Source organism: Austrofundulus limnaeus, unplaced genomic scaffold (assembly GCF_001266775.1).
Source record: "Austrofundulus limnaeus strain Quisiro unplaced genomic scaffold, Austrofundulus_limnaeus-1.0 Scaffold4, whole genome shotgun sequence".
NCBI lineage: Eukaryota > Metazoa > Chordata > Actinopteri > Cyprinodontiformes > Rivulidae > Austrofundulus > Austrofundulus limnaeus.
This window is the reverse complement of record NW_013952406.1, coordinates 4860416-4885641: the sequence shown is the minus strand read 5'-3', so window position 1 is coordinate 4885641 and position 25226 is coordinate 4860416. Positions and strand designations below refer to the sequence as shown.

At 41.0% G+C, this 25226-nt stretch overlaps 2 protein-coding genes across 3 annotated transcripts in view; both read right to left on the bottom strand.

The window, feature by feature from the left end:
* Nucleotides 1-3807, bottom strand: part of dnmt1 (DNA (cytosine-5-)-methyltransferase 1) — a 12086-nt gene extending 8279 nt beyond the window's left edge. The window contains exons 1-13 of one of the 2 annotated variants that reach the window (XM_014024480.1): nt 3590-3807; nt 3173-3209; nt 2464-2571; nt 2128-2374; nt 1966-2038; nt 1818-1896; nt 1698-1738; nt 1560-1614; nt 1378-1461; nt 1176-1285; nt 834-952; nt 645-737; nt 413-564 (exon numbers count right to left, since the gene is read on the bottom strand). In XM_014024480.1, the coding sequence (XP_013879934.1) occupies nt 413-564; nt 645-737; nt 834-952; nt 1176-1285; nt 1378-1461; nt 1560-1614; nt 1698-1738; nt 1818-1896; nt 1966-2038; nt 2128-2374; nt 2464-2571; nt 3173-3209; nt 3590-3636 (1245 nt within the window). In that variant the 5' untranslated portion in view covers nt 3637-3807. The remainder of the gene's footprint in view (nt 1-412; nt 565-644; nt 738-833; nt 953-1175; nt 1286-1377; nt 1462-1559; nt 1615-1697; nt 1739-1817; nt 1897-1965; nt 2039-2127; nt 2375-2463; nt 2572-3172; nt 3210-3589) is intronic. The other variant, XM_014024488.1, reaches the window with a different exon arrangement.
* A 3946-nt stretch (nt 3808-7753) lies between these two features.
* On the bottom strand, nt 7754-25198 carry s1pr2 (sphingosine-1-phosphate receptor 2). The gene is made up of 2 exons (XM_014024469.1): nt 24773-25198; nt 7754-10907 (listed from the first exon to the last, which is right to left on the bottom strand). Exon 2 carries the CDS (start codon nt 10819-10821, stop codon nt 9679-9681), a length of 1143 nt encoding a protein of 380 aa, XP_013879923.1. The 5' UTR covers nt 10822-10907; nt 24773-25198; the 3' UTR covers nt 7754-9678.
* Nucleotides 25199-25226: the final 28 nt, after the last annotated feature.

Below are 25226 nucleotides of genomic sequence, written 5' to 3'. Positions count from 1 at the left end.
AATATTGCATTGTAAAAACAGAAGCTTCACTTCATTTTAGTGACAAACTTTGGTGTTTTTTTGACGAGTTACTTTCTTTTTCGCTTCTACTTTTCATTTAAAATATGTTTCCATTCTCGGCAGGTTTCTACGGTTCTTCTTCTACATATTAAAAAAGTTGTTAAACAACTGAGTGGCTCACTGCCACTACTAGTGGTGAGAAAGTGTATTGCACCTTACTCAAAATCAATGCGGTCACACGGCCCTCTGCGGCCCAAAGTTAAAAACCGTTGTTCTTTTGAGGCCTTCACGGTGGTGCTCGCGGCCCACAATTGGGCCACGGCCCATGGGTTAAGAATCTCTGATCTAGAACAATAACGCTAATGTTTAAACAATTACAAAAAAAAAAAAAAAACTGATCAAATGAACTCACCTCGATTTTGTTGAGGAGGTCCTCATAAGAGGCGTCGGGGTTTTTCTGGAGGAACTCCACCACAATCTTGCTCATGTAGATTTTCTCCTGCATGAGCGCAAAGATGGGAGCGTACTCCTCACTGGGCTGCATCAAGATGTAGTCGGCAAAAGCTGGAATTAAAAATTTAAAATAAGATGCCGCATATTTAAAATGATATATTTGAGTAGTTCAAATAAATAGCACTGCTTACATGTTGTGAAACCAATTAAAGCCTTCTCTCCTCCATCAAAACCTGTGATCCACCAGGCATTGATTGGGCCAAGCTTTTTGGCAAAAACACCACCTAAGAAGATAAAAACAAGTTTTTTAGTAGAGGAAAAACAAACAAAAAAAGGGCGATATAAACATTTTGTTTCTTTTGACATGAAAGCTGTCGTACCCTCCAAGCACGGATTATCATCATAAATGGGTTTAACAACACAGCTGAAGTACAGCTCCACGTTCTTCTCGATCAGCCCATTGTCGAAAGGACAAAGATGGCCACGCTTGTCATAAACACTGCAAGACACGAGAAAAACGYTGAAAACAACTCAGAATGCACGGATTGGAAATTTTCATAAACCCATATTTTATTCGCAACAGAACGCAGTACGAGTGTGTAGCATATTCAGTCCTCCCAATGTACTGTTGAGTTAGATGCAGTTGTTTTGGCAGATTGATGAACTCCTGCCCATTTTAAACTTCTTTACATATTACACAACATCCAGACACATAAACACACCTGAAGTTTGTGATCCTGTGCTGAGGCAGATTGTCGTAGCTTTCAAAYCCATCTTCGTTCGARTCAAACAGAGACAGACGCTCGTCCGTCAACATCTCTGGCTCCTCGAGCTAAATGCGCAAACAAATACACGTATACGATGAGCACGGGTGAAACGGTAACTTCGCGACACTTTATTTCACTATATTAGAGGACGTCTCACAGCATTATCAGGATCTCCTTGAAAGAACTTCAGATCAGAGTCATCCAAGTACTGTCTGCAGTCGGGACACTTGGGGGGTGGTGTCTGCGGGAGGAAACACAAATTGGGATTGTGTCAGCGTCACCCACCCACTTCTGTCAGCGTAAACCTTTAAAGCCACGCTGAATAAAAATCTTTAWTACCTTTGCAGTAGACACTGGCTTAATCGGTTCAGTCTTTAACTCCTCAGGGGCAGGTCTGTACAAAAAAAGGGAAAAAAAAGTAAAATAAAGCCCATTCAACCAAAGATAATCGATTATTTTAAAGGGTGAATTACTCACTTTTCATCTGAATCCACTTTGAGGCGCTTCTCCTCACGAGACTGCAACAAATGGCCAAATGTTATTAACCCCACACAACCCGCCTAAATAGTTACACAAATCTGACGGGTAAAACTTCACCTCTTCYGTGTCTTCTTTCTTTAATTCATTTGTTCCGTTGATCGTTTCTTCGTTCAGTTCGTCAGACTTGCGCTTTTGACTGCGAAATAGGTTTCAGATCATTTGCTTTGACACTTAATACGATACAGACAATCAAACTAATACTCACACTTTAGAGAACATTGATAAGATGGTCGGCTGTTTCCCGTTGTTTCTCGTAATCCTGGAACTGGCTGGTGACTCTGGAAAAAGCCAAGGAAGCCACCGTAACCTWCTGATTCTTTAGGAATACAAAGTAAATATATGAATATAAAACAAGGCTCAGACTCACTCTTTGTGTCCGTGCTTCCTTTGCTCTTTCGTCCAGCCTTCCCTTTGGAAGCAGGTGGCGACTTGACTGCTTCTTCTTCTTCCTGCGTGTCCATGACAACGCCGCCATCTTCACGTCCTTTGTCTTCATGCGAGCCGTTAGCGAAGCCGTTTGCCTTTCCGTTCTGCTCCGCTCCRTCAGCACACGAGCCGTTTTCCAGGTGAAGCTCTTTACCCAGCAAGGCTTTCACTTTTGATATGTAGGCCTCCTAAAGAAAAAGCACAAAGGAGACATCACAGGTCGCGTGTTAAAAGTTGAGTCATGTGCTTAACAATTACATAGATAAGATTCACCAACCTTTGAGATCTCAGACTTTTTCATTTTTTCTTCAAGGCTGGTCAGTTGGTCCTGAGCATCATCTTGCAGGAAGCCCTGCACCAACTTGAGCTTCTCCTTCACTTGGTCCTAAAATAATATGGGCTTGTTAGTAGTTTTCCCTGATTAAAAAAAAAAAAGAAGACAAAACTACAAAATTTTTAAATACACAAGCTTGAAAATATGATTTCTTTTTACTGTTAAGTGTTTTGTTGACAGATACCAGCACACTAAGATTAATAAGATTACTTAAAAACGCCAGTTAAGTCCAGAAAACGTTTTAACGTATTAGTATTTGAATGTGTTTGTTAGCAAAATATCTTATACACCACTGGATGGATTTTAATGAAACTCTCGGAGAGCAACATAGGGCATTATTCAAAGACCACAATCAGATCTTAGTTCAACACTGTGGCAAAAAAGGCAACAAGTGAGGTGCATTTCTTCAAGATATAGTAAGCAGATCATTCAGTTTCTTTTATAATATTTCAAATCAGAAAAATAACTGTAAAACCTAACTAGTTTTAGCCTCCATTGCATTGGTTTTTATTTTCTGTTAGCATGTTTAAAAGCGGATATGAATATGGGAAAAACTAATGTGATCGAAAGATCATTTCGATTCCTATCATCTTTATTTTAAACAGCTGAATAGCAGCAGATTTTCAGTTGGTTATGTGCATATTTTACTCACCTCCTCTGAAGACCCATCCTCGTCCAGCATTTCCAACCTACAAACACAACACATAATGTCAGCTTGTAGACACGTCAGGTCTCCGAGGAGCACGTTGATCGATTGTTAAAACCGTAGCAGAGCCTTTTCCTGTCAGAGCGAGCAGAAAAAAGAAACGCAGGAAACTTCCCGAGTGGCGCCAAATCTCCCACTCTGCTCCATCGATTCTCAAGCTAACGATGTTAGCAGGTTTATTGTGATTTAGAGCCTAATTATTAAGTGGCAACAAGCTAACGCTAGCTGTAGCTGCTAGTTCAAACACAAGGTGAACTTGTGATCGTGTTAACTCCCGTCAGTGAAAGTCGAATGATACGGTTCAGGGAATGCATTTTGAACGGTGTTGTTGTGACTCATTTGACAGATATTAGCTTTACTAACCTTTTCCTGACGTCGTCTGGCAGAGAGAGGGACGTTCTGGATGGCATCTTATCACGGCTAATTAAAAGCGTAAGACACAAACGTTGAAACTGCTTTAAAACACTGCTAAAAGACCACTGTAGGCCGCCGTCATTCACCACAGCACGGCTCCACGGTGCCTGGCAGAGCTGTGTTGCTTCTTGAAGGGGATGCTACATGCAGTTCGGGCGCGCAGGCCGTCTTTTCGCGCGGAAACCCGGGTGTTGTGGATTCTACCACTTTACACATCCGCGGGTTAAACACTCTCTGTGGAAAAAACCGTAAACTTCATTCTAAATTTGTAAACACTGTTAAAATACAATTCTATATCATATATGTTATTTTAAGTACAATTAAAGCTATAGGTTTGTTTTAGTTCCACATATATATGTTTGCGAGGATTAACAGGGAACTGGATCCACCCCCTTTTGTTTCTCACTTGGTACAGTCCACTGACCAGCCGGAAGTAAAATGAATGTTTATGATATATACCAAAACTGCTGTACAATTTAGCTTCAGTCCATTTAATTTAACCGTATAAAATATTAAATTATTTTAATACGAACAGTTTATCCCTTTTATGTAATAAACAGCCGGTAAGTAACAAATAAAGCGTTTATTGTAATATAAAATTTAGATTCAAGCTAGGGGTTGTTAGCTGTCTGCCTTATTTTTTATGTCTAAGAAGTTATAGTTTAAACCACAGTAACTTTATGATATCTATGGTTTAAACAGTACATGGATTTTCAAAACACTGTTTTAAATTACATCCAAATACATCCTTCAAACACGGACAGCTATTTGCTTATTTCACCACAAGATGACAGTATATCATTATATTTTTTAAACCTTGCCCTTTTTTGTTCAAAACAGTTAGCCCCAAAACACCCCTGACCTTTTACAAAATTGAACACTTTTGTTTATTAACTGATATGTTAAATCCATATAACTATGATTCAACCTAAACCATTTTTAGCATGTTTCAATTCCTCATACAATAAGCGAGCTGTCTAGTAAGCACATAAATAAATGGGATGTTTTGCTACTTGAGTATAAAGTTTTGCTAATTGTGGGGAATAGTATGTAAGCAATCATAAGAAACTAAATGCTGAAGTGAAAACTGTCTTCAAGTTATTTTTGATGACAGAAACCTCTTTTTGTCACACAGTGCAAAAAATGTTAAACCACCCCTACTTCTTGTCTTCTTTCAGAGCTGACAATTTTTTTTTTCATTTATTTTCAGTCTAGTACTTAATCATTTACAATGTAATAGTACTTGTTTGCTTACATATTTAACTCTGGTCTACAGATCATTTAAGGATAACATGACTCTTGAACTCTAACAAAATAGCAGTCKCAATTTGTATTTTTTKGSYYYTTKKTYYWAMMRKTTKKCMMMAAMMWTTTTYCCCCTATTCTTTAGTCAAATTTATTAAAAACACATTTGATAACACAAAGTAATAGACACAAAATAGTATTCCTACACTGATAGGATGAATTTCCAAAGAGCTATTAGCTGAAAACTTGTCATGCATGATCAACTGACAGATGACGCATGTCTCAGGTCTCGTGACATATCCTTACCTGTTTTTAAAAGAGATGACACTTACAGCGGGTAAAATAAGTATTGAACACGTCAACATTTTTCTGAGTAACTAAATTACTAGAGGTGCTAATGACATGAAATTTTCAGCAGATGTCGGTAACAACCCAAGTGATCCGTACATACAAAGAAATCAAACCATAAATGTCCAGAAATGAAGTTATTAATAATGTGGAATGGCACAGGGAAAAAGTATTGAACACATGAAGAAAGGGAGGTGTAAAAAGGCATGGAAAGCCAAGACACCAGCTGAACTCTCTCAGTAATTAGAAAGCAAGCCTGCCCCTTGTCGGTGCAAGTTAATATCAGCTGGTTCAGTCCCAAATGATGGCCAGGTATCACACAAGAACCATCTGATGGTGGGTAAAAGTAAAGAGCTCTCTCAAGACCTTCACAACCTTATTGTTGCAAAGCATAATGATGGCATCGGTTACAGAAGAATGTCTAAACTTCTGAAGGTTCCAGTGAGCACTGTTGGGGCCATAATTCAGAAGTGGAAAGAACATTATTTCATCATAAACCGACCACGACCAGGTGCTCCTCACAAGATTTCTGACAGAGGAGTGAAAAGAATTATCAGAAGAGTTGTCCAAGAGCCAAGGACCACTTGTGGAGAGCTTCAGAAAGACCTGGAATTAGCAGGTACGWTTGTTTCAAAGAAAACAATAAGTAATGCACTGAACCACCATGGCCTGTATGCACGCTCACCACACAAGACTCCACTGCTGATGAAACAGCATGTTGAAGCTCCTTTAAAGTTTGCTGCACAACATTTAAACAAGCCTGTGTAATACTGGGAGAATATAGTCTGGTCAGATGAGACCAACATTGAACTGTTTGGATGCCAGAATACACATCATGTTTGGAGGTCAAATGGCACTGCACATCAGCCCAAAAAACACCATACAAACAGTGAAGTTTGGAGGTGGGAACATCATGGTGTGGGGCTGTTTTTCAGCATATGGTACTGGCAAACTTCAAATAATTGAAGGAAGGATGAATGGGAAAATGTACAGAGACATTCTTGATAAAAATCTGCTTCCATCTACCAGGATGATGAAGATGAAACGTGGCTGGACATTTCAGCAAGACAATGAGCCCAAACACAAAGCCAAGGAAACTCTCAGTTGGTTTCAGAGAAAGAAACTAAAGCTGCTGGAATGGCCCAGCCAATCACCTGACCTGAATCCAACAGAAAATCTATGGAAAGAACTAAAGATCAGAGTTCATAGAAGAGGTCCACGAAACCTTCAAGATTTGAAGACTGTTTGTGGAAGAATGGGCCAAAATCACACCTGAGCAATGCATGCCACTAGTTTCTCCATACAGGAGGCGTCTTGAAGCTGTCATTGACAACAAAGGCTTTTGTACAAAGTATTAGATAAATTTCAGTAAAYGTGTTCAATACWTTTTCCCTGTGCCATTCCACATTATTACAAATAACTTCATTTCTGGACATTTATGGTTTGATTACTTTGTATGTATGGATCACTTGGGTTGTTACCGACATCTGGTGAAAATTTCATGTCATTAGCACCTCTAGTAATATAGTTACTGAGAAAAACGGTGACGTGTTCAATACTTGTTTTACCCGCTGTAGAAGTTGATCTGCTGAAGGTAGTTTTCTTGTTAAATCTTCTAAAAATAAAGCAGCAAAAAAAAATACTTCAGAAGGTCTGAATAACTAATGATCAAGACTTCTAAGTAAGATTCTAAGGAAGAAGCCTACTGAAAGCAAACCATAAATAAACGATGGGTCATTTAAAACTTTTATACAGAATGTATATACAAATGTGCTATGCTTACATTCTTAATTTAGCTGAGGTCATTGGCTGTGACTTATTACGGCTTCATGGAATCTGCTAACATTTTATCTAAATATTGTTCTGTATATGATGAATTCTGGATATTTTTTATGTGACGAGTTAAATGTTTTGTGCATATAACCCCACTTGCAGGTTTCTGAATCTAGTGGAATATCCTGCAGAGTGCAGAGAAGACTTGGCAGATTTCCCAGCAGCGCAGCCTCCTGAGACTTCTTCAGCCAGTGTTCCCACCCAGGAATTCTGGATGTCTGACAGGAAACAGACCCAACTCTCCCAAGGTCAGTRTAAGGCAGCCTCTCCCCCTAGCTCAAGTTCCCCCCCGTCACCCATAAATGCCTCCAGGGGGCCTTTTGTAATGCTTTCCWCTGACTAACAGACAGCTTAAGGCACCACACCCCCGTTTCATCCTCCCGTTGCTCTGCCCAGTTTCCCATCGTTGCCCTGTCTTGCTGTAGCCTTCAAGCAACTGAATAATTTTATTRGGTAAGAAAGCCATGATTAATGCCCACACCAAAGCTGCACGCACAGGCTTTCATGTTGGAGCTAGTGTTTCTCTGCCCTTGTTAGAGCATGTTCAGATTTAACACGGCTTTTTGAACGCTTAGCAGATCTCGGCACAACAACAGGACATCTCTGGACATGCCGAAAATAACAGCTGCATAATGTCTTTTTATATTATTATTATTACGCACCTTAAAATAAAACATAAACACAACATTCATTTAGGTATTTTCATTTATTTTTATAAAACTGGAATGCAGTTAACAAAAATGTTTATGTACCTCAATTAGTGTTTAAGATTGTACCAATTTAACACAGGCAGCGTGCTACAAGACACACAAAGCTATTGCACACAATACAACTCATACAACACAACATCATACATACTGTACAACAATACAGACATACATAGGTTTTTCATATATTTATCATAACAGTTCAGGTACACAGTTTAAAACACCTTTCCACCCAAAAAAGGGGTAAAAAAAAAAAAACAACTGGGGGAAGAAAACATCTGAAGCTGCCAAAGTGCTTTTCACAATTTCTACTTGGCTGTCTACATGTTAAAGTTAATATTGGGCCGACTAACGGAGAGAGGAGTTTTAACCAGGTGTCTACAGGAAGACGGTTAGTGTAACTCTGAATAACAGGAACCGGGCAAAAAAAAAACAAAAAAAAAAAACAAAACAGGACTTCCTACAGTTGACGGAAGTTCCACGCTGTAGGATGTCAGAGAATAAAAAAGCTGTTCTCCCAGGAGGGCACCCCCCTCGTGTGCACATGTGAAACCGGATCTTCTGTTTTGTAGAGGAGGTGAGTGTGTGTGTGTGTGTGTGTGGGGGGGGCCTTCGGAAAGATGAGATGGGTTTACGCTTTGAGTTGCACAAAGCATACGGCCAGCAAAACAAACTAAGATGCTCACAATTTAATTTGTGTTCTTGGTGCAATAAACCGTTCACAGTGAGAGTGACTTGTTCACCCCCCACTCTCTGCTCATCAGTGACTTGGTAATGAATCAAAATTATGATTAGTAATACTGTCGATAATGGAGCACGTGCCCCAAAACACTTCATTCATACATTCAGCCTTTTTTTTCTCTCTCTCTCTCTCTCTAAGAGGAAGACATAAAACAAGTTGGCACATTTGCTGCTAAGTTGCTACAACACTGTCAGGGCATTGGTTCTATTAGTCAAAATCGCTGGAGAGCTTGTCCCAGGGTAAAATCCATGAGTGCCAACTCGCTTTCTGAAATGTGCTTTCCAATTTGGCCTTCCTCAAAGGAAACTATTTAAATATTAAAGACAATAGTAAAAGCAAAGACAGACGGGTTATGTAGACAAATGGGATGGAGGGTGGTTAGTAATAGAAGCTGGAGCTGGAATAAATATCAAACACATTAGCGCGTACAAATGCGTTAGAATGTCATGCATTAAATGAAGCATATTATGTACTTTCATTGTGATTATTTTAACTGGAGTCAAGCAAGGTAATATAGGGAATATATAGCCCTTGTAATGCTAAGGGACCACTCACTAATTTGGTTTCTGTACCGTAGAGTGCTCATCGTTCCGTAAAGAACAAGTGGTTGTTGTACATGTTGGTCACTGGAAAGAAAAGTGATGCGTTTTAACGAATAACTGAATAATCTACAAAGTGCAACTTTGCAGTCTTTGCATTGACACTGCTGACGAAAGTCCCAAACTTAACAGAATTTAAAACAAAAATCATGCTTCAGTTTTTGGCCTTGAATGAGGATTTACATGTTCAGATAGAAAACAAACACATGGTAGGTATATACATAAAATGGCGAGCTCTGTATTCTTTGATAAAAAGGTACCAAAACCAAAGCTTTTCTTTTCACATTTCTTAAAACACCAAAATTGGAACGTCGTCCTGTTTTTCATGCATTTCACAACTGAACAATGAATCCAAAGAATGCTGATTGTAAGGTCACACAGTTAAGATTGTAACGTCTGCATCACATGACGTGTCCCGACAGACATTCCTGTCACAGCTCTCAGTCCCAGGAAGCGCTTGTTACTCGTTTAACATMGGCCCATCCCATTGTGGCCTCTTTACTTGATTGTAAAGGCTCTTTAAAAAAAACTAAAACWAAAGCCCTGTAATGTGTTTGAAGCACATCAGACACAAGTTTGCATGATGGGAATCATCTGGTGTTCRTGTTTGATGGTGCAGTGTTCCAGAGAGCTGGAGCTCTTCAGAGGGACCCAACAGCGTTCGGACGGCCGCCCGCTTTGCAGCACGCCCCAGCAGCACAGCACGCGCAGGAACTCCCGTCTCATTTCCTTGCTGCGCAGCATGTAGATCACCGGGTTAAGAGCCGAGTTCAGAGTGGCAAAGCTGAAAAACACCTGCGCCTTGGAGAGGACAGGGCACAGCTGCATGGTGCAGGACGAATCCAGGAGCAGGATCGTGAAAGCAGGCAGCCAGCAGACGATGAAGACGCCCAGCACTATCGTGACTGTTTTCAAAAGTGCGTATGCTTGTGAGTTAGTTGCCTCCTGGTGGCTGGAGCTCACGATCAAATAGATCCTCACGTAGAGGATGACAATAGAGAACAGTATGAGGGTGAAAACGGTGACCACAAAGACGATGTACTTCTTGGAGTAGAGCGGCAGGACGGCCGAGCAGTCGGGCAGGTTGCAGATGCAGTTCCAGCCGATGATGGGAAGTCCTCCGAGCAGAATGGAGGTGACCCAGCAGGCKCCAATCAGGAGGAACATGCGGCACGTCTTGGTGGAGCCGTACACCTTGACCTTAGTGATAGCAATGTAGCGCTCGATAGCGATCGCCAACAGGCTGAAGACCGAYGCCGACAGAGCGATGAACACTGTSCCCTCTCTGATGAACCACTGCACAGGCACCAGTTTTATAGTCATTGGCCCTGACAGGAATATATTAGCTATGTAGGCGGAGCCTGCCAGCAAGTCGGAGAACGCCAAGTTYCCGATGAAGAAAAACATGGCTGAATGGAACTTCTTGTTGCGCCAGACTGCAATCAGGACTAGAAGATTCTCAAGGATGATGACAGTGCAGATAATGATGAAGAAAATGTTGAGAGTGCTGAATTGTTCCTTGCTCTCGATCAAATCGGTTATGTTCACAACGCTCATGTTTTTGGCGTTTGCATAGTGGTGAGTGATCAAATTCCTGTTGTAGTACTGGGAATACTTGCTCTTCATGGTGACTGGGTGGCAGAGCCCAGTGGTTTTACAGCAAGGATTCATTTGCACTGCAGAGTTGTCCAAAGTGCCTATTGCCATTAAATTTTGCCTTTAGGGCAACAAACGGACTGGGAGGGAAACTGCCTGTCCCACAGTCACGTCTCAGGAGCGGCTTGTGGGGTCACCTGCAGAAACAACAAAAACAGAGAGAAGGCCTGGGTTACTGACAGAGAAAACACTGTTCTTAAAAATAAATCAAAGTCAAGTTTTTTTTGTTATTGCTTCCCGTCAAAAGGCAAAAGCAAACGTCTTTGCTCGTGTCTGTTTGCAGAAAATCTCAAACCATTGGATGGATTTTAATGAAATCTTCAGGAAATTGTAATTGATTGTTCTACAACTGATTAACCTTTGGAGCCAACTTGATTCAAGTTGGTCAACACAGCCAGCTGATATTAGAAAATACAAAAATATGGCCATGATTTAGTCAGTTTTATGGATACAGTATTGTGCTAAAATATTATGTGGTAGTAGCTGAGAGTCATTCCCAACACACAGTCTAAGCATGACACCTCATGATGTTACATGAGATCGCACATGATGTTATAGGGCTGCAAGATAGTAGAAAAACACTGCAATGTGCAATATTGGTGCTTAAWATTGCGATGACGATATGATTTGCGATGAATGAACAAATACCAAATACATAATTATGTACTTTATGTCTTTCTGCTTTGGATTCAGAGCAAAAAAAAAACAAAAAAATAATTTGGCCAAATACATAGCTCTATTTGGTGAAATACTTTAAACTTCTGTCTGAGTGACAAAACTCAAAAATGCAAACTTTTGAGCCAACCATTTATTGCAGTTTATGCAGTTGTTACGATATGCATATTGCACAGGCGGTTATCACGATGACAATGAATTTTCGATATATTGTGCAGCCCTATGAGCACAACTTGTTAGTCTAAAACTCTGACATGAAAGACAGTGGTGATATGCATTCTTTCAAGGAATCCTAGGCTTTTATTACAAATGTTTTCTTTCTAGTGTAATTAATTAAATATAAGACCAAATCATGTATTTCTCATTTTGCACAAAATTATCAAACTAAATAAAAATGTAAAAAAAAATCACCAAAAAAAAAACGCCTTCTGAATCAAAACAGAAATTTGAACAAAAATGCACAAATGAAAGGCTTCTCGTTCACACTTCTTAGTGTAAGCTGTACTCACTGTGTGTGTGCACATTTGCAACATCCCAGATGCAAAACCCACAAACGTGCCATAAATTATCAGAAACATACTCCAATAAAATTTAGGATTTGCATTGCACATCAAGATAAAATGCAAAATTAACTCCCCACCACCACCACCTTGTTTTTTTTTTTTTTTTTTTTAATAGTGAACCTGCTAAAGCAAACATCGTCTCCAGGTAAAAGAATGAAGACTCTGCGAGACAAAAGGTCCAGAGGGGGACATTCCAGTAACCCTGTCCGAGCACTCGGCTATCAACACACTGCATTGTTGTGTGGAGCCAACCATTCCACTCCAATGAGCTACTTCTTGAAACGTCAGCATAGCTTGTTGATCAGCAAGACCGTTTCGCCCCGACCTGCCCTACCACCCACTTCCAGCTAAGTGAGAAAAAGCTTGCAGCAAAAAATCAAACGGATACCCGAGAGGAAGAAGTGGGGGCTTCAGTAGGAGRAAGCCTGTTAAGACTTGATCATAGCATACAGTATCACTGCACACTTTTGCATTGCTGCTGTACACAGAAAACAGTCACGCTAGTTCTGTCATGATGAAAGTTCAATCAAACTGACGTTGCATCAGCGTGGGTATTTTTATTTTATTTCAATAATCGTTCTCTAAAGAATGAGATGGACTTACAGGCTCGACATGATTAAAAAATAAAAAAGGATTGACACTTTAGGACTGAGCAAAACAAGTTTAAGGCAGGCTCTGGTAATCTCATTAGAGYTGAAGCTGGTGCTTTATACCTGACAAAAAAGCAACACGATCCCTCTGCAGACAAGCTCCTAAACTAATTCAAGACTGATGCTTCCACTGCCTGCTTGTCTTCACCGGCCCGGACGACTCCAACAAACCCAAGCTAAATAAATGAACGGAAACTGGGCTTTTCGCTACTCTGCTGGGCTTTGAGTCAAAACCTAACCTAAAAGATAAAGATGGAACGCAACAAAGGCGGACAGAAATCAGGCATGTGGAACGGCATCTGGACACAAAAGCAGGAATCTGCGACAGCACACACGTAACGCAAACTCGCCAGAGTTTTTCCACATGTGCAGGAAAATACGGTGTATTTGTTCGCCCACAAAGCTGATTTTGACTAACTTTTCTTGCACACGTGCAGGTTGAGCATCCAGCTGCCAGTAAACACCAGCGCACTGTTTCCTCCGGCAGGAACAATAGCCTCCTTCAGAGTGGATAGCAGTGGCCTTCAGTCTTAATAATGAGGCGGCACGCTTCCATTTGGCTGCTGAGCTGTATCACAGCAGAAATAAAGTTGCAGTTGAGCACTCCCTTATCGAGCTGCCGTCTCAGGATGCCTGTCTTTCGCCCCCTTTCAGACCCATTAATAGACACAAATAGGAGGCTTGAGCTTAAGCACATGTGAGAGCTGCACCGGGGTAATTGCATTAACTCACATTATTGAAGAATAATGGTTTTACTCATGGAAAGTCTCCTTATATCCACAGTCCTGTGTCTGCGATGAGAAACAGACTTCTCGTTTCATCTTGTGCTTCTTCTTCTTCTTTTTTTAACCCCCTCAGCTCTGAACAGCTTTCTTCCCCTCTGTCACCCTCTTGTCACCAGGGAGTCTTTTAGCRTCTGTCATCAAGGGATTTTGCTGCATATGTGAAACCGGACTGGCTGGTTTGCCTACAACAATGTCTCATAGGAGCCCAGCCCTTCTACCTGCCATGTGCTTTTCACGTGCTTCCATGACGATTGGTCAGCTGCAATGCAAACTTTCTGCAATGCAACCCCCCCCCCACACACACACACACACACTCACACACTCAACCCTTTGTCAAAGATTTGCCCCGCATTTGACCCAGACACCTCCGTCACACTTCCACTGTAGACAAAACACTTGGTCAGAAAGTTTGCTTTGCAAAGAAAACCAATGGCTCCTTATTCTCAACAAATACAAAGGAACAGAAACCAGGTTGTGATTTTTCTAGAGAAAAGTGCAGATGGAACTYACAACTCAGCATTTATTGTTGCTACATTTAAACAAACTGCATGCACATTTGTATTGCATGGATAGTTTGAAAGTAGTAGTTTACAACAACTTTAAAAAAAAGGGAAATGATCATGCTGTTACTTTTTCATTTGTCTTGTTGCAGCTAAAGTGGTTGTGAGGTACACTGCAGTTGTGTARTTGTTTTAAAGTGATATAAGTTGGAAAAAAGGTTGTTGTTTTTTTTTTTTGTCTGTGACAGGCTCTCTGCAGTAGGTTCCACTGGTGCCTCTTGCTCTGTTATACAGGTGAAGGTGTAAAACGGCGACAGAAAAATAGCTCAATATCCTGTCTGACATTCACAGCTAAGCTCTAAGAAGTTTATTGGTGGCGATAAAAGAACCAAGTGTGGACAAACGAGTAGAAATCAAGCGACAGGAAGACGCCAAAAAGAGAGAAAAAAAGTGAGACAGGATATCCTGTCTAAAAAGAAAATATTTTTAACACCTAAATCTTAACATGTATTATTATGTGAGAAGAGACGCAAAGATAGAATTGTGGTGCATATTCCCATGCACAGATGTCACCAGATTTGTGCTTCAGTTACTCCTACTCTGACAACCACATGTGCTGACGAAGAAAACAAAACCGCTGTTGCGTACAAGTTTTCCTGCACAGATTTTTGCACATTTGTATGTTTACAGTCGACTCTTGCACGCTTGAAATCCCAGAGCGCTCTCATTCATTGTGGGACTAAAAGGTGCACAAAAGCCTCAGGTGTTTTTTTTTAAAGAAACACCTGATAAGCCCTAATTAGCAGTGTGTCTGCCCACCAAAGACCAAAGAAAAAACACCCAATTATCTGTCAATCTAGACTTAAATCTGGCTCCACTTTCTCTGGGTGTGAAACTCCTACAACAACAGCATCGTCACACTTCCTTCTCTGAGCTCACGGTCTTCACCATTTGAAAAAGGAGAAACCAAGTTCAAATTTGTACAGTTTATGTTTGCAAATGATCTTGTTTGCATTTAAATGTTTTTTTATYGTTTGTTTTTTTTTACCTTGTAGCTTTACTTAGAAGTGTTGATCGTGACATACTGTGCAGTCTGTGATTGGAAGAAGACTTGGCATATATCTTTAGCCATCTGCCCAAATCCTGTCTGCACGCAACCCACTGTTATGGCAACAACCCAACCTCTGTCAAAGTCTGCAGCTTAAAATAATTAAAAAAAAGGAATGCATGTTTTCTTTCTTAAAATTATCATCACCTGCTGCTGAAAGGCAAAAATGGACAGCTGTGTTTTTTCCTGCATCTGTGTCTGTCTGTACCCAATTATCTAACACATTCTCACGTCGGACTCGTCAACATATTGATGCTTGGTCAGGGACCGTCTGAGTCCAGTTTTGACGCGTCGGGTACCCCCCGCGCGTCCGTCCTTGCCCCCCGCTGCTTTTCCGGGTTGCGTCACTAAGGGGTCTTTGGGTCAGGGGTCTGAGGTTAACATGAGGGATCAGGATTAATGGTTAATTTGAGAAACTGGGGCCAGGGATAGGCTGTATATAGCTAATGTAGGTTAAATTTAGGGTCTGGGATGGTTAATTCTTGCACATTCTCTAAATAAAAAAAAACGGTTAATATGAGGGATCAAGGTTAATGGTTAATTTTAGGTACTGTGGTCAAGGATAGGCTGTATAGGGCTAATAAAAGTAAAATTTAGGGTCTGGGATGGTTAGTTTTGCGCATTTCCTACTCTTGTAAAAAATAGAACAACGCGCCCGTCCTCCTCCGCCTCATCTCGTAAAAAACTGACACACGTACCCGGCGCGTCAAAACTGGACGCAAAAGGCTACCTGACCAAGCGTCAATATGTTGACGCGGGGGGAGTGAGAATGCGTTGAATTATCTAATGGACCACTACATAAATCTTAATGGAACTTGCGGAAAGTAATCATTGGATGTACATCTACAGCTGATTACTTTTTCGAGTTAATCGGAATAAGGATGTCTGCTGCCAAAGGCAACCTTAAAATTATAATGTTGGCTATAACTCAGTCACTTTTACAGATACTGATATYGCTTTACTAATGTAAGTCATTTATTGCCGTTTCATTTTTCTCCTAGAAAAGACAGAATCTGTCTTCTAACAAACAGATAAAGTCATTCATCCCCAACACACGGATAGTTTCTAATACTGAGATGTGTTCTCATTTTCTCCGCTATTAATAATAAAGTTGATCTTATCTGTTAAGTGCATGAACCAACGTCTTTGTTTTTCCGTTGTCTTTATGTACGGTAACCCTAATTCCCTCTTCTGTTTTGCCCCTTTTTTGTGAAATCCACCTAAAACTATGCACATATGACTGTAAGGTAAAAGGGTAAAATTCCATACAGCAAGCACAGTAGCCAGCAATGTTTCCCCAAACGAGCGTTGACATGTCAGATACAAGGTGAGCAGAACAACTTTTACCACCACAAAGTTTCACCACTACTCCCACAAGTTTTCAAAGGAAGTGACTCAACTGTGCGATAGAGGCCTGACTCTGTTTGCACGTCTTTTTCAAACTTAGATTCCTTCATTTAATCAGTGACGAATGGCACATGCGTTCTTGTTTGTACAGTTGGAGGTCAGTGCTCGCATGGGTCGTCATGAGCCAGTACACACACACAAACACACATAAAACCCCTTGAGGCAGGCTTCTTTCAAATATTGAACAGCTTTATGCAACAGTGATCCACAAGTCAAAAACAAAGGAAAGTGATGTGGCTGTTGGCATGAAGCTGCAGCATCTTTCTGTAGCGTTATCCATCACTGAGCCCCGGGCCTCTCTGTGTAATATCTTTTTACATAAGCAACATTATTGATCTTCACAGTCAATTACTGGGAAAATGCCCTGGTGTTTCCAGTCTCTTTCTAACCGGGGGGTGAATTTAGGTGTCTGCTGTGACAATACAGCACTATCATTTGCCCCTTCAAATGACCGTGAGACGATGCACACAGTTGGCAAATGTGTGTGTTTCACTTTGCCTATCTTGAGCCATCATGCTCGTTTCTGTTTACACGCCAGGCTGCATCAAACTGATGTTGAAATGACAACAGTGAGAACAACACACACATGTTTGAGGTAAAAACACAACCATCTGAACCTCCTCCTGAAAAGCAGAAAGTATATTGTTCTTACCTAGAGTAGAAATTGCTCAAAGACGGCTAACTATTGTGAGATATTCACACCTCGAACGGCACTAAAAGACTACTTCTTAAATAGTTGAGCTCTAAGTGTAAAGCAGTCGCGTCGTATGGTCTCTCTCTCTCTCTCTCTCACTCGCCTGTCTCTACAGAGGGCCATACAAGTCAGAGCAGCGAAGACAGAAAGTCTGACAGGTTCTCAACATTTCCTGTACTGCACAAAGAACATATGACAAGAGGAAGAAAGTAAAAAAAAAAACATATAGTGTTAAAGCAGATATCAAGGTATGAACAAGCGTAATCAAGAAGCTTGGAACTTGTATCATCAAAGCAGAAGAAAAAAGCAAAACATGAGATGGGTGTCCATGCAACATCTCATAGGTTTTAGCTTTGAGAGAGGAACTCAGCTCGAAGTACTTCAGCACTGAAAAAACCCATCAAAAAACAGCCTGTAACTTAAACTGTATAGTGTCCGTAAATCACATCCTCTTTTAACTTGAGTAGAGAAGTATAAATTTCATTTTGTCTCACTGTCATAGCTGCGTCGTGGCTTTAGATCGGAGGCAAAAGACAAAGTCCTTCCGTTTTTTTAACAACAGATTAAACAGTTCCTTCTTGTGCTTTCATAGCTTTTAAACTTTAACTCCAAAAAGCAAACTTTGCATTCTCTTTGTTTTGCCATTACACRTATTCACTAAGACTGCAAGACACGAGGGGAGTCAGTGTCCCCAATACATTGGGGGCGGGGGGGTTCATCTTATAATTAGGGATTACCCTTTCACTCGTCAAACTACGTGACAGTTTGGGCACAGTCTCTTTTGAGGGTTCCAGTCTGTCTGCTGTTCTGGCTGGAGCTGAAACCTGTTTTTTTTTATTCTTTGTTTAATGGTAATATTTATTATTCTCTGATGCTTTCCAAGGCTTCGTTGAGAGCAGCCTTTTGAATGCTTTTGGGTTCTAAGAGTGACCGTGAGAGGAGATAAAAACAAAGAGCTGCGTAAAGAAGGGCATCGTATAGCCTCAAGAACCATAACCCGCTTTACCACTTCCACCCCCTACGTTGTTCGCGCTACCCAATGGGGGTGGGGGGAATCTACAGAGGTGCCTCCAGAGAGGCACTAAACTGGATTACGGTCACCGTTGAACCATTTCTGTCAACTTAAAGTCTCATTTCCAAATTTGAGTCTCCACATTACTCTGTTTTGCGTACTTCACTTTCATGCTAATCTGTCATTCAGAGTTGCATCATCTTAATGCCAAAGACCCGTCTCCTCGCCTTGAAAATTTAAACTTCACCACAGAGATCAAAAGATGGGACCACAAGAGGTGATTAAATGCACATCAAGATAGATTTATTTAGCACACATTTGGAGACATGTTCTTATAACTTGCTGGTAAAGATGCCATTCCAGTATTTAACTGCGCAAACACCAACATAGCAAAAAGATTTTTTTGTACTTGCAAAATTTTATTTGCCACAAACAGGAAGGTAGATGTCATGTTAAAAGCTCGGCTGTGAATTTGTCAGGGTTCACGTGGGAAAAAAAGATCACGTCAACCACAAACTGCTTTGAACAGTGGTGTCCAAAATGTTCACACCACTATTTCTGCACTTTAGCTCATGTTTTTTTTTTATATGTGACACACAAATAACAAACCAACAACAACAACGTCAGGCGTGAGAGTCCTACATTAAAAAAGTGACGTCTGTGTCTAGGGCTGCGCGGTATATGCGGTAGATGGTAGAAACTGTATGAAATTGGCCTACGGTAGAAATTTACCCTCTACCATCCTATCGTCATTACGTCATTGCACCTGTGTCAGCATGGCTGCGAGTGCAGAGACAACTGAGCAGGAGTTTGAAATATAATGAAGAAATTCAAACGTTTTAAAACACGTATAGAGAGAATAAATCCTCAAAATTTCCCCCACCCGCTGTAGAAAAGTTACGTCGTGTCGCGGGATCATTTCCTCCCTTTCCTCTCCTCTCGCTGCACATCGCGCAGAGCGAAGCTTTTAACAACCATAGTTTTTCATACCCAATTGTCAGAGAAGGAAATTGTTTTTCACGTATTGTTATCCACATGATTTTAAAAAAGACGTGGACGTTCGTTCAGTCTTTTTAAATCCATCTTGCTAAAGTAAAGTCGGCTTCTGCTCTGATGATGAAAATGAGCGCACAGCAGAGCAGCTGCTAAGTTCAGCAGGCAGAAGCTCATATAGCAGGTAGATATTAAAGCAATAATGCTGGGTTTGATTAAGATGACAGTTTTCTGCAAAAAAATGCTCTAAAAATTATATTATCTTTACTTTTTATAATTTTCTACTGCGATATATACCGTTACAGTGAAGGGATTCAATTTAAACCGTGATATGAATTTGAGGTCATACCGCCCAGCCCTATCTGTGGCTAAACTATGCTTGATTCGAGTTTCACCTGCTCTGCCCCAGTCACACTTTCCCAAGTTCTCATCTTTAGAGTGAAACCTCTCCTAATGAATGGGTTTTAAGATTTTTTTTTCAAGACATCTTTTGTCAAGACTCCTGGTTCCTATTCAACTCAGTTTCAGACCTTGAGCTACACCCATTCTCAGGTTCTCCTACTTTGCTAGGAGATCGTGAGGACACCGTGGGAGAACTCATTTGTTGCACGACRAGACAAAACCCCACAAATGGTTCTGAGGACGGAATATTTTAGGGGTTCTCAGGAGAATTGATGGGACTGATGCTGCTATGATTTACAGACGTCTGAACATCTCAACAATCCCAGAGAAACATGTAAAATCAAAAAAGAGGGGAAGAACATGGAAATCATTACACAAAGAAAAATGATAAAATCTGCAAGTACACTATAACCATGGGTTGCCTCTATCATAGTACCCTCTAATACATTGATGACTTGATGAAACCTTTCATTTTTTATGATCCATTGCAGAAAAACAACATTAGACTCCACCGGCAAACACATCCATTAAACACAGATCTGTTTTTATATTAAAAAAAACATGGTTCCCTGGGGATATTATATTATATTATATTATATTATATTATATTATATTATATTATGTAAGAAAGCAAATACATTGTTTTTTCTTATACTGATAGTTAAATTGTGAGCTAAAAATCTGTGTAACAAGTGTAACAAAGAGATGAGCAAAGAGATGCCAACTACACCATGCATTTATTTATCTTTCAAAACAATGGCAACGTTCTTGAAAGAGCTATTTGGTATAAAGAAGTCCATGATTTGGATGTACTGGTGCGTATTTATGCTCAGATTTGTTGAGTAAAAAGTAAAAGTGTTAAAGTAGACACGAGGAAATGGTCAACTTAGCGGTTGAGCAGAAATTTTACGAAAGCCACATGTTTGACAGAATGTGGAGTTCTATCTTTAAGGTGCTCCACCACTCTGCTTTATACCTGATATTTATTCTTGTCCACTGTTTTACTTGTCCTTTACTATTTTTATTTTATTTCTACTGCTTTTAAGAGTAGCTTCAGTGTTATATTTCCACTCTCTTTTCTGAGAGTCTATGCTAGTTCAGTTCCACCTAACGTGGGTCAACCACATGACTTGTGGTTTTTCGGAGATTTAGCTGACTACTTTGTTTACCCTTTTTTAAGTTTTATTTTATGGTTTACAGTGTGTAGCTTCTATTTATTTCCTGAAACCATTTTTTGAACTGAATAATATTTGCATAAGAACAGAGAGACCGTAAACTATGACATGTATGTCTCTGATTATGACTGTCAGCTATGACTAAGACTAAATATATGCTGTTAGAGGATCACCACACCAGCTGTATTTCTTGGAAATTTTACACAAGATAAAAACTTGATAAAAAAAAAGAGTGTATCTTTTTGTGTAGCACACAGCCTTGGTTGAGTTTTGATTTGATATCACTTACGTTGTAAAAATGACTAATGTATGACTAATGTTGCTATGTAACTTTTTGAGGAATACAAAGGCTTTGACTTTGACTGTATGACAGTTAATGTGTTGTGGATGTACTTGAGCATCTGTCAGTTTTACAAACAGCACCCACTTCCACTAAATCTGTCTGTTTCAGGCAAGCTGTCTGACCTCTATTATAACCCGGCTTGTGGCTGCTGTTTAGGTTCATCGTGTCTTTAAGCTTTGAAAGATTTAAGCCAAAGCCTTTTCTGCATAAGTGCCTACARTAGCTGTATCTAAGACAACGTGCCATCAGCTGGTTGTATTTTTAAAGTCTGTCAGTCATTCAGAAAATTTGAAATCTAATGACTTTAAAGAGCTCCAGAGGACGAGACAGAGTAAACCCTAAAGTTCCAAATAAAACGAATGGCTTCAGCAGGCTCTTTTTCTGGCCAAATGAGACAACTCAAAATCCAAGAAATCTGTCTCCTGCATATTTCTGGGTCTCAGGAGGTGGGGTTTTTCAAGTGGTCTCGTTGAGTTTTCCAGCTGCATAAACAAAGCTGACTGGAAAACAAAGACTTCCAACAGCAAAGATAAAACGACAAGCTCTCCAAAAAGTAGCATGGGCCTTTACGTGTACCTGCTCGGGGATTGCTCACAAGTTAGCTCTGGAAATGACCGGAAAACGGGAAGCCGCAACACGACCGCACTGATTAAGCCTTGTGCTCGAGCAGACAGTTTGAAGTCGCTCCCATCCAGATTATAAATCACTGCACAACCTAAACAGTGGTTGCAAAGTACCACAGATCACATCCAAAGCCGCAGTAGAAACCAGAAACCCTGTATTCAATCTACTTTTCCTTGTCTCTCCAAGTTGTATAATGATGTTATACACACAAAAAATGTCAGTCAAATTAAACTTTTTTAAACACATACATATGCTTCTACTTGGCAGCCTTTTGGAAGTTATGCTAATTCAAGCCTGAAATGTGAGGAGGAGGAGGCTGGTGTTATCCTCACGCTAAAATGCGTTAGGAAATCCTGGCATGCTGCTACAAGCATCAATGCCTGGTCATGGGGGGTCTCATGGTTTGTCCAAGGGCTTCAAGTGGAAAAGGAATGTAAGCTAAGACTTAAACGCTAATGGGTTGTTTCACGCTATAAAACACCTTCTTAAAATAGCTAAAGGCACTTTCCCCCCTCATCAAATATCAGTTTATGTAAATGTTTATGCAATAATCAGAGCTGAACCTTTACAACMCGGAAAGGTGGTTTTAAAAAGAAAAGACAGAAGGAAAGAAATGGTAGTGCATTTCTATTCCGTCTACCTGCCAGGTCTAAGAGAGTGCATCCTTTTGTTTTTTTTTTCCTGTGCTGTTTACGAAATGGGGCAGAAAGAAAGCAAAGTTGGCCATATTTATTCCTTTGATTTGAGACACTCCCAGCTCCTGGCTGTGATTCAGAATGCTACATGCTGTCAGCTGTGTGTTGTGACTTGCATTTCAGCAGCTTGCGAACAGAAGGCGTTTATTTTGCTCCAGCTGCCGCACCCAAGAAAAGTGTTTTTCTGCAGAGTACCACGCAAGGTCTCTGAACAAATAAAACCCAGATAGTAGATTACTATTAAAATCAAAGACTGACCCCCATCCCCCATAAAATAATCTAAAAACATAGGTTTGCTCTCATGTTATCTTTCGTTGCTTCTAACCTGTATGTCTAAATGTATTGACCTTTTACTAGTTTCATTTGAACAGGTACAGACAAGGTGCCTACGGCTGCAGACTCCTCTGATCAGACTCCATAAAGTAGTAAGCACAGACAACAAAAGAGAAGCTGGTCTCCCCAAGGAAACTGCTTCCTATAAACGGGCCGCTCTCAGGCCTGAGCTGAAACGTGAACCTCAGGGACCGCCAACACCCACCCATCACTCGTTCCTGCCTTCATCCCCCCACAGTGATCCAAGATTTTATTTTTAAAAGTCCCACAGATATAGTTCCCACCACTGAAATGCCAATAATTTATTTAGCCCTCCATGCACTTACAAGTCTATTTATTTATCCAGCTCATCTGTTTGTCTTCATTTCTCACGCTACCCCATTGCAGTCCCCATTRAGGAGGTTCAAGTTACAGCAGCGGAGAGTGGGCTGTGAGCTGGGCCAGCAGCAAACAAACACTGAACTTATGAGGTAATGGGTTGGTGGTCTAGGTCAATATTTCTGCACTTTTAAGGCATTAGTGTTTCTTAAAGAAGAGCTTTAAGTCTGCTTTAAGTCTGTGGTCACAGCACCCTGATGGTTTGCACCAAGGCAGGAGATGGTGATGGGGGGAGGTGAACAAGCCTGACAGAAGTCGGCCTGCTCAGGTGGCAGGTGTCGTTCTGGTTGCATGCAAACCTAAAGCACTGGTGGCCCACATCGTATCTCCAACTGGTCTTACTGGAGGAAAAGCCTGTGTCCATGGAGTGACTGAAGTATGTTTCCCTTTGCACAGCACAAGCATCAATGGATCTGTTGACAGGCCCTTCAACGCATGATAGTCTTATCCAAACTCTACGCTTCCGCCTAACCCCCATTTCTTGATGTTATCGCAGTAAGTTGTTTACTAGTTTTAATTCATCAAGGTTTATAAACATCTGCAGTTTTTTTTTTCTTGTTACCACAGCTGGGAATTGAGATAACACAAGCCTGGGCAGTTTCAGACAGTCTGTTAATGAACACCACACCAAGCAGAGAGTTGGGCCGAGCACATGACAGAGGATGACGGATGGGGGCATTTATCTCAGCAATAGACTGGAGTTCCACTAACTTATCATCTTATCACACCGTGACTTGAGGATTCTCCCAGGACAGCTTCTGGAGAACTGACACCTGCGCTTCCTTCTCTATAGACAAACTGGAAGATGTTATAAGGAAAAACACTTATTGGGGCAAATCATGTGAACAGAATAAAACTCACTGCATTATAATAAAAAAAAAACATATGTGCAAACTGTAACGAGCTGTTCTGTTAACAGAACAGGAGGAGCGTTGAGGTGCCTCATGAGATTAACTCCTGTACACAGGGGGATAATGGAGCCTATTGTCTTATTAATACATCCTTTCAGTACAATGCCTTCTTTAGAGTGACGGATGAACAAGCCCCAACAACACATCGGAGGGGTCAGAGCTGGGTGGAAAGTGGCGGGGGTGGCACAGCAGGCTGCGCAACGGCTCCAAGGATCTGGGATCGTGTGTGTGTGTGTGTGTGTGTGGGGGGGGGGGGGGGTCCAACACCCTAACAAAAACTATAGTTTACTGTCTAGAAATGATGCAGCAGCAGCCCCCCTCCCCCCGCCCTGCATGATGGACACTTATTGCCCAGTGTGTTGATAATTAACATGGCACCGTGGCGTGCATAAAGGCGCACCAGGATTAAGAATTACGCGCAATTATTAACCGCAGCAGCGACGTTTTCTCCTGCGTTCTGGGGGGCTAAAAGTGCAGCCCAGTCCCGAAAATGTGGGAGTTTTGGTGCCTGCCTGAGCGAGTCACTGTGCACTTTTGGAGAATTTTTAACATCTCGATTGTGGACTTTCCTGTTGCTCGTTCACTACTGAGAGATAAAAAAAAAAATTCTGAGAAGTTAGAGATAAAACTTTTTTTTTTTTTTTAGGCAGGCAGGTTTTGTTGCATAAGGACGTGAAGCGCAGCGGAGATCCTTTTGTTCGGCTGCTGCAGCACATGTTAGAATAAATCGCACAGCTGCTACAAAACGACCTACCCCATGAGAGACGTGGAAGGAAAGAAATCAGCGAGATGTTCGTCTCCAGTTGTTCCTCACTCGACTTCCTCCTCCGGGTGCCGCAAAAAGAATAAAAAAAATAAAACGGAAAAGCTGCGACAAAAGTTCAGCTCTGTCCTCGGGAGGAGGCGAGAATCAACGATGACATGAATCAAAACTTTGGTAGATGGCTAGACGGCATGTCTCGTCTCGTCAGTGGTAAATCCATAACCAGGTCTGCGCGTCCAGACAGGGAACCCAACTGTCCCAAAACTGAACGGTTTCACAGCAAAAAATGGGAACTGAGGCGAGACAAACACAAAAGTCTCACTTTCTCTTTGGTCTGATTCTCCGGCTGCTCTGAACAACAAGCTCTATGGGCTGAGCGTCAGGGAGGCGCGCGCACAATAGGCTCTACACACACACACACACACACACACACACACACACACAC